This window comes from Saccostrea cucullata, unplaced genomic scaffold, assembly GCF_032062105.1.
Source record: "Saccostrea cucullata isolate Sc308-1 unplaced genomic scaffold, CSIRO_AGI_Scuc_v1 ctg7279, whole genome shotgun sequence".
Lineage (NCBI taxonomy): Eukaryota > Metazoa > Mollusca > Bivalvia > Ostreida > Ostreidae > Saccostrea > Saccostrea cuccullata.
In genome coordinates, this window is record NW_026933592.1 from 39763 (window position 1) to 54920 (window position 15158).

The following is a 15158-nucleotide window of genomic DNA, read 5'->3' on the forward strand; positions in this document are numbered from 1 at the left end:
TATGAATATAAAAGTAGGTCGGATAATAACGAGGAATAATTGTACCCATGAAATTCTAACAGACTCTTAGAAAATCTGGTTTCTAAAAACTACATAGATATTGCCTTACAGAAACTCAATATTTTTGATACCAACTTAAGAGTACTTGTGAGTACAATCAGAATAATTTATAACAAAATAATTTTGCAAACTACCAATGACAAGGTGAGTAAAATAAGGAGTTCCATTAGCATTGGAAAAGCAGCTGTCAATATTATCAAAAAGTCTGGACTTTAATTTTTTCAGGTTGAATGGTTGTATTTAAAGTTAAAAAACAAGTTTAAATGCTGTTGATTTTATCAATTTTTATCTACAATTGAAGATTATGTCTCACACCTTACTCCATAGTCCTTTAGATATGTGTTTCTGACCAGAGTGTTATGAATAAGATGTTTTGCAATTGCAATTAAGCCCCCCCCCCCTCGACAAAAAAAAACCTTCACTAAAGAAGAAACGTACTTCGTGGTTCTAAGTAGTCTTTTTGTTTATTAGCATCAATATTATTTGATTTTATTATTAAAAATTAAAACAAACCATGTATTTTACTCAATTCTAGAAAAAAAATGAAAACAATAAATTTGCCCCAATGGTAATGTTTTTACACTTGATCTTTCATTGTCACAAAATGTCAATGTAAATTTTCCTTGACGTATCAAATACAAATAAAAGAGGAACTTTAAAAATACATACTTTGAAACCGGGATCGGTTGACGATTTTCCGGACAGAAAATTTGTATAGGACAAGACATCATTAATATCTTCCTCGTTTTCTAGATTAAAATCAGGATCCACGAAAGCTTTGGGAGTCAGTAGAACTGTCGAATATTCTGAAACATTAAAACTACGTGTTAAAATTATTTCTCTTAAGCAAAATAATTTGTTCTCTGGTAGTTATTTTATTGTAAAATTTTTTTTTTCTGAGTGAAGGCAAAATATATATGTATAAGAATTTTCATATCATGATTCCTAAATTTATTTTTTGCAAACAATTATTTTGAATGTATAATCCAAATTTTAAAATTACAACTGTTGATAAACAAGAAATGAGGACCACGTTCACATTTTCAATGTAAGTGTATTTAGACTACCTTTAGATGCATACCGGTTGAAGTGATTACAAGCTCCGCCAGTCGAAGTCAGGAGGTCAAGGCGATGATAGTTGAACTTCTCTGGTGAAGGAGAAGAGGCATTGTACAAAACCTCCCCACCACCTTCAGTTATTACGACACACAAAGAGAGGTTTGTTCCCTTTAGCTAAAATCAGAGAATTTATCTTGAAACGTTTAAAAAAACATCAGTTTAATTATATTGTTATATCTAAGCAAGTTTCTGTGAACACAAACCATGTTTATCTGGAATATATGAATAGAACAATTTCCATTCATAAATAATCTAATTCCTTATCTATAGTATATTTCATAATTTCTATTGTCGAATTTAAAATACATGCCAAAATATTTTATTTACGACTAATATAAACTTTTTAGGTACTCACGGGATTCCAATAATAGGTTGACCACATTTTTCTTTCCTGCACCCCGTCTATAAAAGTGTTTCCACGAGAGGAAACCCTGGTTGAGAGAATTCTTTGGCTTCCTGACTCTCCTCTACAAGTAAGAGAGTTTTTTCTCCCGGTTTTTAAGGTTTGCTATAAATTCTTCTAAATTGTTTTGTGAATTATCAAATACAATTTACGAAATTAGCAATATCAACAGAGACCAGATGTTGCGGTACTTTGCTTGATTGAATGTATGTTGTTTTAAGTCCTATTCGGGTTTTTTTTTCCACTTTGTATAGAGACGTTACCATGAGCCATGGAGAAATGTCTCAAATTAAGAAATTAACTTGGCCTTATAGGCCATTGACAGGTCTCTTTTTATACAACGCCTCTGGTGACATGGGGCCTCAGGTTTTTAGATCTCAGCTGATACCCGGAGCTTTCACTTCAAATTCGGGCGTTTGGCAAAGAAAAAGTTGCTACCTATTTTTTATCGGCTTTGGACAGTTGCGGCGGGTATTCGTACTCACGGCTTCTAAAAACCTTATTGGAATTGCGATGGGTAATAATTGTTTCCTTAAATAGCCAAACTGCATTTTTTGTATTCGTATATGGATCGATGTAATATAAAAGCTTCTACAACAGTTGAATACGTTTTTGGTTGTGACCTACATTATTGCATAGATATTCATGCATTCACAAATATTCATGTTCAATGATATGTTGATTCGATATACCCCAACTGATTTTGATTAAAAAAAAAAACACCACAAAGTCTCACAAATATTTCAAATTTGACTATCTAGGAAAATATTATACACTGATACTTAATTCAAAACTTTAGTTTAGGAAACGAAAGCTGGTTTTATTTTTCTATCGTCAACCGCCCTTACATTAATTATTTATTATAGTATGAAAAAAATGAATATAATTTTTTTCATACTATAATAAAAAAGTGAACAAAACCAACATTGGTCGATCTAAAAAAAAAAAAAACACACAGCCTATACAAATTTATATACAGAGTATATAACATGTAAATATTAAAACTCAAATATCCATTGCGTGGAATAAGGCGTCCAATTTGTCACATATGTACGTACCTTGAAGCCTATGAATTGATAGTCGAATTGAAAAATAATGTGGAGTTTAGGGACGTTCGTGTTGTATTCTTTTAACAGATTTGATTTGTTTGTAGATTTCTTTTTGATAAATTTTAGACCAGGAAAAAAGGTAAGTATCTTACCTTTTCATAGACTCAAGAATAGAAGCAACAGCTTCGTCTCTTTCAAGTGATTCAATATCCACAATCACAGCATCAGAATTCAAAGCGATCGGTTTTAAAGAAGAGTGTATATATGTTCGTCCCATGCCATCAATTACAAAAGCATAGGAATTTTTAACGTTTTCCAAAAGGAAAACTTCTCGGAAAAGACTGGATAGTCTCACGTCGATGCACACCATTCCGAATATTTTCTTGTCTTTTTTATGAAGTTGTTTGCAAAGAGATGTAATAAAACCTAAACCAAAACGAAAATATTTACAATTCTCTAAATATATATTTATGTTTTTTTCTATCATTATCGATATTCTTGAAATCATAATATAGTTATTTTACAATTTGATATACTAATACCTAAATTAGACTTGTCATCGTAAGGAAGGGACACTCTTATACGATTTTCTGATTTTCTAAATGGTTTCCAGTATGAGGCAAGAATGTCTTGCAATTTCGAAGGATTGGCGATCTTTTTAAATTCGCCTTTCTTTAAAAGAGTAAATATAATAAACATCAATAAATATTTAGTATCTATGAAAAAATTCAATATTTAAGAAAGCAACATATAGCACTTACACGAACTATTCCGTATTTGGGGTCACTTTCTACCTGGCCAGTCATTTTTTGTAGAACATCAACAATTGTATCGTTCAATACTACTGACAGAAAAGAAAAAAAATAAGTTACAGTACCCAAAGGGTTAACACAAGTGTCATAATAATGTTATATGCCGAAGAGAGGCTAGAGTAATACAGTTCTTAGAAGTTCATCGTAAATTAGCTGTTCTCAATGTGAATCTGACACTGCAAGGATAAATAACCGGGTAAATGTCGAGAGGGACTGAACTTACGTTGTCCGATGCCATAGGTGAAAATAGCAACACTATTGTTCAAAATTTTGTTCTCCTCTGCAATGGTTTTGACAGGATCTTTCCCAACAGTCGGCAATCCATCCGTCAAAAAAAGGATGATTTTTTCTAAAGAATTCAAAAGTACAATAATTAAAGACGTATATACCATAATTTTGATGTATATTTTTAATTCATTCTTTTTCTTATATCATTTTTACAAAACCTTCGCGGTGATGAGTATCTATTTTGTTAAATACATTTTAGCCTTAAAAAAAGAAAAATTAAAATGTCAGTGATTAAGATCTCTGTCACCTCTTTGTTCGCTTTCTGTTGTGTAATTAGAATGTTTGAAGAACTTGAATGCTTCTCGCAGAGCCAGTTCATAGTTTGTTCTCGCTCCTATTTGAATGTTCTGAAGTATGCTCTGGAGAAACTTGACATTTTCTGGCGTCGCTTTAGCTAGTTTGGTTCCCACGCATTTCCTAGAAGCAGCGCCCGGAACAACGGTTCCTGTATCAAACACCACGATCCCGATCTAATTTGACAATCCCAGAAATAACATTCTTAGAAATACAACATATATAATGGGATACACCTAATTAAATTAAGGATTAAAGCATTTCAATCTTGGGGAGAAAAGTGCACATTAAAATTTTGATCCAAATTTATTTCAACAATTTACAGTTGTTGGAAATCATTTCAATGACTGAATTGCCCTCTTTATCCTTTGGCAAATAATGGTTCTTTTTTTTAGGATACATCGCGCAAATAAAAAGTTTGATGAAAGACTTGATATTTGTTGGACTGACTTTCAATATCAAGATCAAAAGTTCATAAAAACAATACAAAATTTGAGCAGAGAAAACGCGGACCTCCAAAACATCAGGGGTGGGGTCAAGTGCCGAGGAGTGAACATCTTCTGCCGACTGGTCACACCCATCGTGTGCTCCTTGTCTTGATCGGGAAATAACGTAAAAAAAATCCGTCGACAATTCAGTGTTTAATAATGGCCTTACATTATGAAAAATGTCAGTTAGTATTTGACTTAATTAATTACATAATGCAGAAAAAAATTATCTGAATTGGGGGAAAACAGGCCATAATGCAGGGGGGAAAAAGAGAGAAAAAATTCTGACTGGGGGAGGGGGGGGGGCAGGCAGTTAAACAGGAATTCATCAAAAATTGTGAGAGCTCTAATGATGGTATTTACATGTATATATAATTAAAACATTTAAAACATTTCTGTAACATAATATTACAAACGGTGCAGTATGGGGAAGGTGGGTGGGATAACAAAAAAAAAAAACACAGCATGTACAACCAGCTGAAGTTAGAACAAAGGAATGATGATGGTAATTGAAATTTGATCCGGATTAGTTTGGGGTTCACGTGACTACGGACCTCCTGGGATGTTCCTGTCCCTCGCGCGATGCATTACCTATAAATATGGACATGAAATACTGGTTCCCAAGACAAATAATCTTTCTAAAAATAGCTTCTTTGTCTAAGTATCAAACAATGATTGTTTTTACAAGTTCGATAAGATTTACCCAACTTAAACCAAAATTACACTGCAATTCTTTCTACATGGATTCACCCACTGAATGTTGAATTAGTAGTACAATAATTAACAAAATGTATTGGGGAAAATATTATGTACACATGAAAAACTTGAGGGTTATGTATAAACAAAATTTTTTCTTACATAAAAAAATATCATTATGTAGGTGATGAAGGTGTACTGTTGCATAAATATCGGAAGTTAAGGTTAAAGTCATCACGTTTATCATAAAACACGGTCGTTACATTACCATTAACTTCTTTTACGAGTAAATTATCTAAATACGAAACAGATAAGTGGTATCTTTTATTTCAAGCTCACTAGGACATATCGAAACGAGGGAATTAACTGTTGTTAAAGGAAATAAATAATAAATACTTCAAGTTTACAGAAATAATGAGTCCTTAGTGCAGAATTAGCCGACTTTGTACTGTTTTTACATGTATGTAAACATGTACAAAATTTAGAACACGTTTTTTTACCATTCCAAAAAAAATCCTTCAATTTTTCCACTTATCCTTGATTTTATTGTAAAAACATAAATAAGTTTAAAATCTTAATGATTTCTTTAAAAATGATTTTCAAAAAATGTTATTATCCCAAAATCAGTCAATTTAAGATTTTTTTTAGGATAATACCCTGTCGTTAGCAGTGAGTGTTTCCAGTACAAAGGTAACAGCTTCAATGGTTATCTGTAACAGAGTTTTGGTTCCGTGAACATCGGCCAGGGATCCCGACCTGTCTATCACAATGACCAGGTCTTTCTCTACTGGACTGAGTGTCGATGCGTAGAGTTGGCTGAAATAAAACAAGAGGGAAAAGTTTAATAGTTCACAGTAAAATAAAATACATCACACAATGCATCCTTTTAATGAGTACCTCCCTACGGGACCTTTAACTTTCAATTGTTTCAAACCCTAGAAACCCTCTAACCAAAGATGCTTTGTTAGTGAAGTTTGAGGTCAACTTTTTTTTGCTTTAGAAAATTGGACAGGGACTTTCACCAACATTCACTTCTCTTCTCAAGCCTTCATGTTTTGATTCTGGTGACGGCCTACATCTCAACTTACATTTCGTCTAAAATATGTCTGAATGTATGTTACAGACGCGTTACATTAACAATTTTAACATAAATGAACTCAACTTTCACAAGAAAACAAACATTTTTTGCACTGTTTATCTATTTTTACAAGTTAACCATGTCCTTTTAATTGAATCCTTTGATGTAGTTTGAGAAGGATTTAATAATATAGATTCACTATTAAAAAAGCATGTTACCTTTTTCAGCTTATCGCTTAAGACGTCATATTACCTGTAATGTTTAACAACTTCTGAGGAAATACCACTCGGAGGGAAGGGGTAAACCATCATAGTTCCATCCTCCATTGCTAAAATCTGTTTGTTTACGTAGTGGATCTGAGCATTACTTTCCATGATATCAATTAAATCAGTGAGGGAATATGTCACATTCTGTGAAAAGCATAAAACAATTTATTCACAATTCATTAAAAGAAAAACAATACACACATTTTTAAAGTTCACTTTGATTGACTGTTGTTTATTTGGCTAGTTTGTCTCATGTTGTGTATACCATGGAAAAAATAATTTTTTTTTCAAATTAGAGCACAGATAGTACATAGAAGAAAGTTCTAGCAATATCAACCATTGTGACGTAACTTTTTTGATATGTTTTCCTACCCAGTAGTGTATGTCAGTCTCCGGGATATTAGACGTTTCACATTTCTGCAGACCTTTGCAAGAAACAGATTCAGTTTTTGCACTTTCAGAAGCTTCTTTGATGAGTTGTAGTGCAGTTACGCTTTTTAAAATCCTTTGATTTATTGATAAAGTTATCTAAATAAAGAAAGAAGACACCACATTAGAAATATAATTAAAATGAACCTTATTTTGTATAATGGAATTGTCATGTCATGTAAATTCAACATTTACAATAAGACAGAATAAAATATGAAGAGATAATTTGGAAGTTTCGTTACCTTTAAAAATTGTTAATTTTTTATTTAATCAATATTTTATTTCTTGTGAGCAGTTAAAAATAACACTAATGCACCGCTTGATCTTATGATGAGATATCGCCCCCTTTATGACGTATTTTACGTCAAATCGTAGGGAATATCAGTTAATCTTATCAGTTTAAGGTAGGTCACTCGTCAGCTTTTTGAAAAGGTTCATTCAGAACCTCTTACTTCAACATTATTTATCAAAATTCAATTTTTATAACATATTTAATTTCAACAATGTTAATGTTTTAACATTCAACAAAAAAACTGCTCAAAAAGCTACAAAGAAGCAAGATTTGTGAGGGATTATTTTTTGTGGTGGAAGGATATTAAGCGATAATTCTACAAATCTGCACATTTATTAAATTTAATATCTTGGACATTTAGCCTCACATACTTTTACTCGGAGAATATTTTCCATTACGATATTGCTAGGAATATTTCATATAGGTCTTAATTTATATTTTTAGAACAAGTTTTGCACCTTCCTTCAACAAACTTTGCCAAAAAATGAAGATATGTCAAATTAGTCACTATAAAATTAACACCATTTTTTGCCTGAAAATCACATATTTTGACCAATATTTCAAAATTAACATCACTGACCCCAACTTTTTCTTTCATTATTTTAAAGTACTCGATACCTGTGACTGATCAGCCCTTCAGTCGTAAAAAGCTTGATTTAAGAAAATGTTTTATAGCCTATTAAGTTTTTTAATACCCCAAAATATGTTACGTTTAGTGCAAAAAGGTCACACAATAATTTACGCGCATTAATTTGCAAGATTTTTTCAATGCTAAATATTATTCAAAATATTTTACGTAAAATAAGATAATATTTTTTGCCATGGTTACATCTGATGAAATATAATAAAGGTTTAAGTAATTAACCAAAGAGTCAAAATTTAAGTGCAAAAAGGTCAACTTCATTGTACCGTAGATCAGTAAGATGAACACTGACCCCCTATTTTCTCTGCAATTTTTAGTCACTCTAAATGAGTACTTATCCAAAATATACTTCTCAATAAATCCTTGATTTAACAAATTTCACGAGTGACATACCTTAAGCAAACATGGAACTCTACACAAGATCTGTGAAAATATATTTATCGACTATGGTTCTGGTACAATGTGTGTTTTATCTACTCCCTGGAACCACACTCTTTTCTTGAGGTTTAGTGCCTTTAGTTAAATTATAAACAGTTTGTTTCTGGAGATTAAAAAGACGCACGTTACCATAGAACTCAAGCAATAAATTTTTACTCTTGCCTTTTTTGAATGGTTTGTTTTAGCTTTTCATACCTTAACTTTTTATATTTCTTGGTGTAAATTTAAGAAATCATCGTCCATTTTGTTGGGAATGCCACAGCATCAACGATATATAGTTGGAAACGTTGGGTAATTTGCATAAAAGGTGAACCCTTTATGCATAAATCATCCCATGTTTCGAAATATCATAGATGTTCCTGGCATACCCAAAAACTAGACAGTGATATACCTTATGTTTATATTTATTCTTGAAATTAAATTATGAATATAATTTTTAAAATGTTGTTAAATAGATAATATATGCACAAGGCCTCCCATGTCAATTTCAATGGTTCCCGCCCCATGACGTCAGACACAAAGACAGCATATTAGGCTCCTGACCTTTTACTTGGCGAAATTTACATTCCGGTTAAATTATATAGAAATTATTTCACCTAACTTTCAAAAAGTGATCACAGAGAAAACATTGAGAAATGTAAATACACAATATATATCGTGGTATATCCCTATCATTTTTAACCTTTTATCTTCTCGTTTGTACTTTAGATTGCTTTTTTGTCCGATTTCTATATAGCATTGTCTCGCGAAGGCTTGATACAAAAGACATGATAAATGAAATTAATGTAATCATGAATTAATGTCTACACCCTACCTCTTTAGTGACTTTGTCCCCGTCAGGTGGGCGATGCAAATATTGGAGATCTTTGAAGTATTCCTAAGTCAAAGTAAATGTAACACAGCTTTTGGAATATCAAGGATGTTAGTTGAATTTGATTGAAAAAAACGTGAATTTTACATTTTTCAGATGACAGTACAAAAAAAAACTAAAAATAAATAAAATTAAAAACAATCAAAAAACTAACAAATTCTTTTCTAAGCCAGATCTTAACTTAAGTTCATGTGTTTTGTTTTACATTTATTACTTTTTTTTAAATGTAATTTCCTTTATGTTTTGCAATTAAATAATATTATAATTTTAATTCTGAATTAATAAATACATGTATGTTTTAAATGTTAGACATGTGTGCGTGCTCGAGAGAGAGAGAGAGAGAGAGAGAGAGAGAGAGAGAGAATACATTGTACCTGTAATTTGTAAAATTGGAGACTTTTTTCCATAACGCTACTCAGTTTTTTCACCAATTCTTCTCCGCTAGTCAAGTTTGAGATGATGAGGAAGTTTAAAGTGTGTAGATATATCATCATCAATTTCATACTTCTTCTTAGATATTGAAGTTGTTACAACTGTCTTGCGTCTAAAAACCAAATCAAATTGTGAAAGACATATACTGGAAATTCAAGCTGTAAAATTTTACGTAATTATACGTTGATCCTTATATTTTTCAATATAGGATTTTAAAGTGCAAGATGAAATGCTTTTGATTTCAGTTCTTTAAGTACTTTTATATCTAAAAATTTGAATTTGAAATTGAAAAGTAAAATGGATAAATATAATGATTCTTCTATAAAAATTAGCAAACAAGACTTACTTTTCTTGGACAAACAGAATGTTTACTTCTCTTCCGTAGTGGTGTCAGTTTTTAATTTGTAGTATGCATGCATAAAAACATTTAACATATGGTTATATAAATACGATACTCTTCACCGATTTACGAAATAACTGTCGTCAGATATTAAATACAGTTACAATATTGGTTTAAGTTTAGGAATGGCCACGGGAAAAAAGGAAGCCATTTTCCGCATTGCCGCAAATTTGTTTTAATGGACAAAACTCATCGTTTGAAAATGTGGTTGTAAAGCATTTCATTATGGCCACTATTGTTGGTAATTTTTATGACTCGATATTCGATACACGCCTTACAGAGAAACTTGAAAGTTTACCCTAAATGAATCTCTAAGATCAATGAGAATGTACTACTGTATGTACCAAAACTCTCACAGTAAATGAGTTTCAGATTTTAATTGGATAATTTATTACTTTTTCGATGCACTTTTCTGTAATTTTCCTGTAATTGGTGTTAATGTTTGAAAATTATCACGCATAAACATCTTTTACTTTTTGCATTGTAGCAGTACTTTTGTGTGGTTTTTAATGAGTAACTAAATTGTCCTTTTTGACCTCTTTTCTCTCTCTCTCTCTCTCTCTCTCTCTCTCTGTTATAATGTTGAAAATGACAATTTCAGGACTAGAAAGACCTAATGTCTTATATTCCAAGCGATTATTTGTACACGGTAAAGGGGAATATTTCTACGATTATGAATGGGGTATTTTCAGCAGATCAAAGTTACTGACGATTTTCATTAAAGTAAAAATTTACCTTGAGTTGTATATCAGAATTTATCTATGCTTAAAAAGAATGTTCCATTATTTTAAAAAAATCTCTTACTTATCCAGTTTAAGGAAAGAATGTGTTCAGTTTATTGGCAGTTTTCATTCAGTGTGGCTTTATTTTCTCCTAAATCGTTTCGTGTCGATCCTTCAGATTTCTGCTTTATTGTGGGTGAATGGGAGGCATTCTAACAGTGATAATGACCTGTCTCAAGATAATCTAAGAATACCACACTGAAAACAAGTATTAATCATAGAATAACGCATTACTATAGAAATGAGCATTCTCTTGTCCCCGTTAATTACCTTGCTAAAACCTTTTTGTTCTTACGGCATTAAATCAATCTTATTAATAATTGAATGCGGATGGAGGTTGAACAAATAAGTTGTGTTAATTGATTTACTAGTAAAATTTGCATATCTGTTTCTGTTAGCTCCATCTTAAGTTTTGTTTTTGACAAAAAAATATTGACCTAAAAATAAGAATCTGAAAGAATGCCATGTCCTTCGGTCAGTTATTGTAAAGATCATCCAAATCAGGGAATCCGCTTAAAATTTTTAAAAATGAAGGTATGAAGAAAGGAAATACAACAAAATGTTGCAAAAATGGTTTTGTGTCGACACTAAGGATATAAGAAAAGTTTTTAGTTTAAAAAATACAATTTTCCAACATTGTCTACCTTTTTAAAAGAAAAACTTTTCATTCTACATTTTGTAACGATTCTTCGCCTACGGTTTGACAATACTGTAGCGATTTATTTCTTGAACAAACAAAAAAATCACGTACAAATGCGTAACAGTTTTCTATTTTTTTATCTTTTGACTTATTGTCTTGAAAGTCATATGCTACATTGCAATTTTAAGGACATAACTTTTTCTCTCTCAAACTCTCTAAACTATAGAACTTTCTCACACAAGTATTTCTCTCCATTTCCTGTGTTTATCTGGCGTAGATTTGAGTCACTGTCCCACATCAAATCGCCATTATTAGAAGAAATGTCGAAGTCTGTTAAATTAAGATTGACAGAATCAAACACGGCGTTTCCATTAATCCACCTCCATTCTCCAGCTTCAGTGCTCCACTGACCTCCTATTCTGTATTTATTGTTGTTCAAGTAACCATTAGAAAACTCTGAAAAGCAGTAAAAGTACGGAAATATAAAAATAATTATACAAAAGAAACGCCAATACACCAATCCTTTAATTTTCTTATATATACTCGTACATATACTAGTTTCAATTAAATTTTGGTCTATTTTCAAATAATTTTGTTTTTTAATGCAATTATATGTGCTTTATGTAAAGCAACAGGATTATTAAGTTTTAATTCTTCGAGATAATTATTTTTCTTTGTCTTTTTACAAAGATGTCTTTTAATGTTGGGCAAAAATAGTATTTAAAATGAACGTCATTATTTGTCTCGATTGACGCCTTAACATCATCAATATATAAACAAAATTATATGAAAACATTGATCACCACTAATGTTTAATTCAAACCTGCTCTACTTCAGTATACAGCCAGATATATTTACTGCCTTTGTCAATATTATTAAATTATGAATTCTGAAATATAATGACCTTCTTTGTTTCCCTCTTGTTAAAACTTGAATGACATCATACATGTTCTTTTTATTAGAGAGTTTTGAAAACGTGCTTCGAGCAAACTAATAAAGATTCAATAAATCGAAAACCTGATCAGAAATGTGGTTAAATTAATAATAATTTGCCAAGCATCTTCTAAGCAAGCTAAGAATAATTAGTAATTAATCAATGCATTTCTTGGGTAATACAAAAGGTCTGATCTACGTTTTCTTTTTAAAAAATTAATATCGGATGCAATATGAAACAAATGACGAACTTCAGTGTAGCTTTGTAATGATTAAACCTCTGCAAAACATGTGACTAATTATGAATTCATGGTCGTTAAATTACTGAGAGAACTCTATATACCTGAATTTAAAAACGTCATATGGTCCATAGTTCGAGGAACGGCTAATCGACATCCCAGCGTCTCACAATAGGCCTGTGCGTCTGCGAATTTCTTTCCGTTGTTCACACTTACGTAGCAAAAATTCAGTTGACTTGAGTAACGAAAAGTCAAGGGACAGCTAGGCACTGAATATTAGGATTGAAGTTTTATTACATATTAAATTATTTCATAATACTTGTACATGTACTTGCATAAATATAGCCTGAAAATTGAATATAGTGTTTCACGTGCAATATAAATTTCAAATATTTAAAAAATAAAAAAAAAATCTTGCTTTAAAATAAATGGTGTCCAAAATTGAGAGCTTAATATGAAACATTGAACGTATCCATTATTAAATCGATGTTAAGTCATGCAGTCTGAAATTTAATAGAAAAAAATTCTGGAAAACAAAGTATGCATGAAGTACCGGTATGTCATATGAAGCAAGCATAATGTGCACTTGAATTTCTCAAGGACAAGAAAATCCAATTTTTTTACAACTGGTATTGTGTAGGAAAAATTCACCTGAGCAGTAATCAATTCCTGAAGACAGCTTCACACAGAATCCTCTTGTACAAGACATATTGCAAGAGGAAAAGACCTGACCAAAAAAGAATACCCAATTTTCAAATGATTATCTATAAATTACAACAATTTTATCACAAAGCTTTTATTTTTATTTAAGTTTATTAGATGTCGTTGAATATCATTGTATTTTATTGATTAATAACACGTTACTCTTGGAAAAGAGATTATTAGTTACATAGTCTTTTAGTGACAGGGTATGGTTAGTAAATTTCATACCTGGCGAGGCGGAGCCGAGTCAGGTATGAAATTTACTAACCAGGTATCATCCCGTACCCTGTCACTAAAAGACTATGTAACGAATTTACCCCACCGATGAAACATTTACGTTTTATCTGTAGTTTATAAATGGTTTTCTCTGCTAAATGCTTCATCACGCTTATACTGTGCCTATTATGACGTCACGTTTGTGTTTGTGACGTAATACATCGACCGGGTATAGATCTACAACTGACCGGGTATGGATTTACAACTGACCGGGTATAAGTAATCCACCGCCTTCACGTGACAGACTTCAACCAATCGTATGCCAGGATTTCACGGAAAAATCGACAGAGGTGGGGTAAAATTTAATATGGGATGCAGAAAAGGTCTGTGTACAACATATTATGATCTCTTTGTTCATGGAATGACATTACATTGAATATAAAAAGTAGTGTATGGAACATAAAGTAACTTTATTTTTTCCTCATCCTTTTTTGGAAATTCCTTGAAGTTGTGGGTAAAATATGTGGAAATAACGAACAGAATTCAAGCTCTTAAGTCAATACAAACATAACAAATCAGGAGCAGAACAAACACGGACCTTTAAAATTTCAGAGGTGGGATAAGGTGCCATGGAGGAGTGAGCTTCCCCCTCCGATGGTAGGTTTTTAAAATGAAAATCTGAGCAGGTCTAAGAGTAATCCCTTTGCCAAAAACACAACCAAAATATTGTAGACAATATGAAATATACATGGTCAAGCATTAATACAAATGCGTTAATTTTTGTCTTTATGTATTAATTTCTTTCAAAATCATTTTATGTGCGTTTTAGGTGAATAAACATGTATTTTAATATTAAATCTTAAATGTTGTTTTAATTTTTTTTATCATTTATTTAAGGAATGAAGCTTATTTCAACTTATGTTATCCGATATAACATAACTTGGGGCAGTTTACGCTTTATAAACCGCGAAGCGGTTTATAAGAAAGCGTAAACTGCCCCAAGTTTTGTTATATCGGATAACATAAGTTGAAATTAGCTTCATTCCTTATAATTTAATTTCTGTGTAGACAATGAGACAATATTTCCTCCGGAAAAAGGCTTCAAATTGAGCATTATTTTAAAAGTAACGTCAAGCGGAGTAATACGTTTTTGACGTAACTCATTGTGACGTAGGCAAGTTATGTTATACAAAATGTTATATGTTCCTCTGAATGATTCAGCCAATGAAATTGCTTGATACAAGTGAAATTAAATTATTACTGAATGAATTGAACTACAATTCTTTTATTATGTATTTAGAATGTATTGAGAGGGTTCTGTTACGAGGCAACGACTATAAGGCGATTTCATACGTTTCAGCTCCGTCGTTTAGAGACAAAGGCGTAAAGTAGGGATCAGAAAGAGATAATCGTGGGACAACAAAGTTTCAAAGAGAGAGGACAACACAGTTGAAAACAATGCAGTGTAAACAAGAAAATCAGGAATGAAATGCAAGGGAGCAAAAGAAAAGTACGAATGAAAAGGAAGAGGGTCAAGGGAAAGGAGTAGTGATGAAAAGTGATACTTCCTCAGGTACAAAGTAAAGAT

At 31.7% G+C, this 15158-nt stretch overlaps 1 protein-coding gene across 1 annotated transcript; it reads right to left on the reverse strand.

Moving 5' to 3' along the window:
* Positions 1–3234: 3234 nt before the first annotated feature.
* Positions 3235–12784, reverse strand: LOC134238706 (inter-alpha-trypsin inhibitor heavy chain H5-like; the record flags this gene model as incomplete). Its single annotated transcript, XM_062720824.1, has 9 exons — positions 12757–12784; positions 11718–11936; positions 6926–6978; positions 6540–6697; positions 5866–6025; positions 3979–4201; positions 3667–3792; positions 3393–3472; positions 3235–3303 (listed from the first exon to the last, which is right to left on the reverse strand). Coding segments are annotated over exons 1-9 (1116 nt in total), but the record flags the coding sequence as incomplete, so codon positions are not given.
* Positions 12785–15158: the final 2374 nt, after the last annotated feature.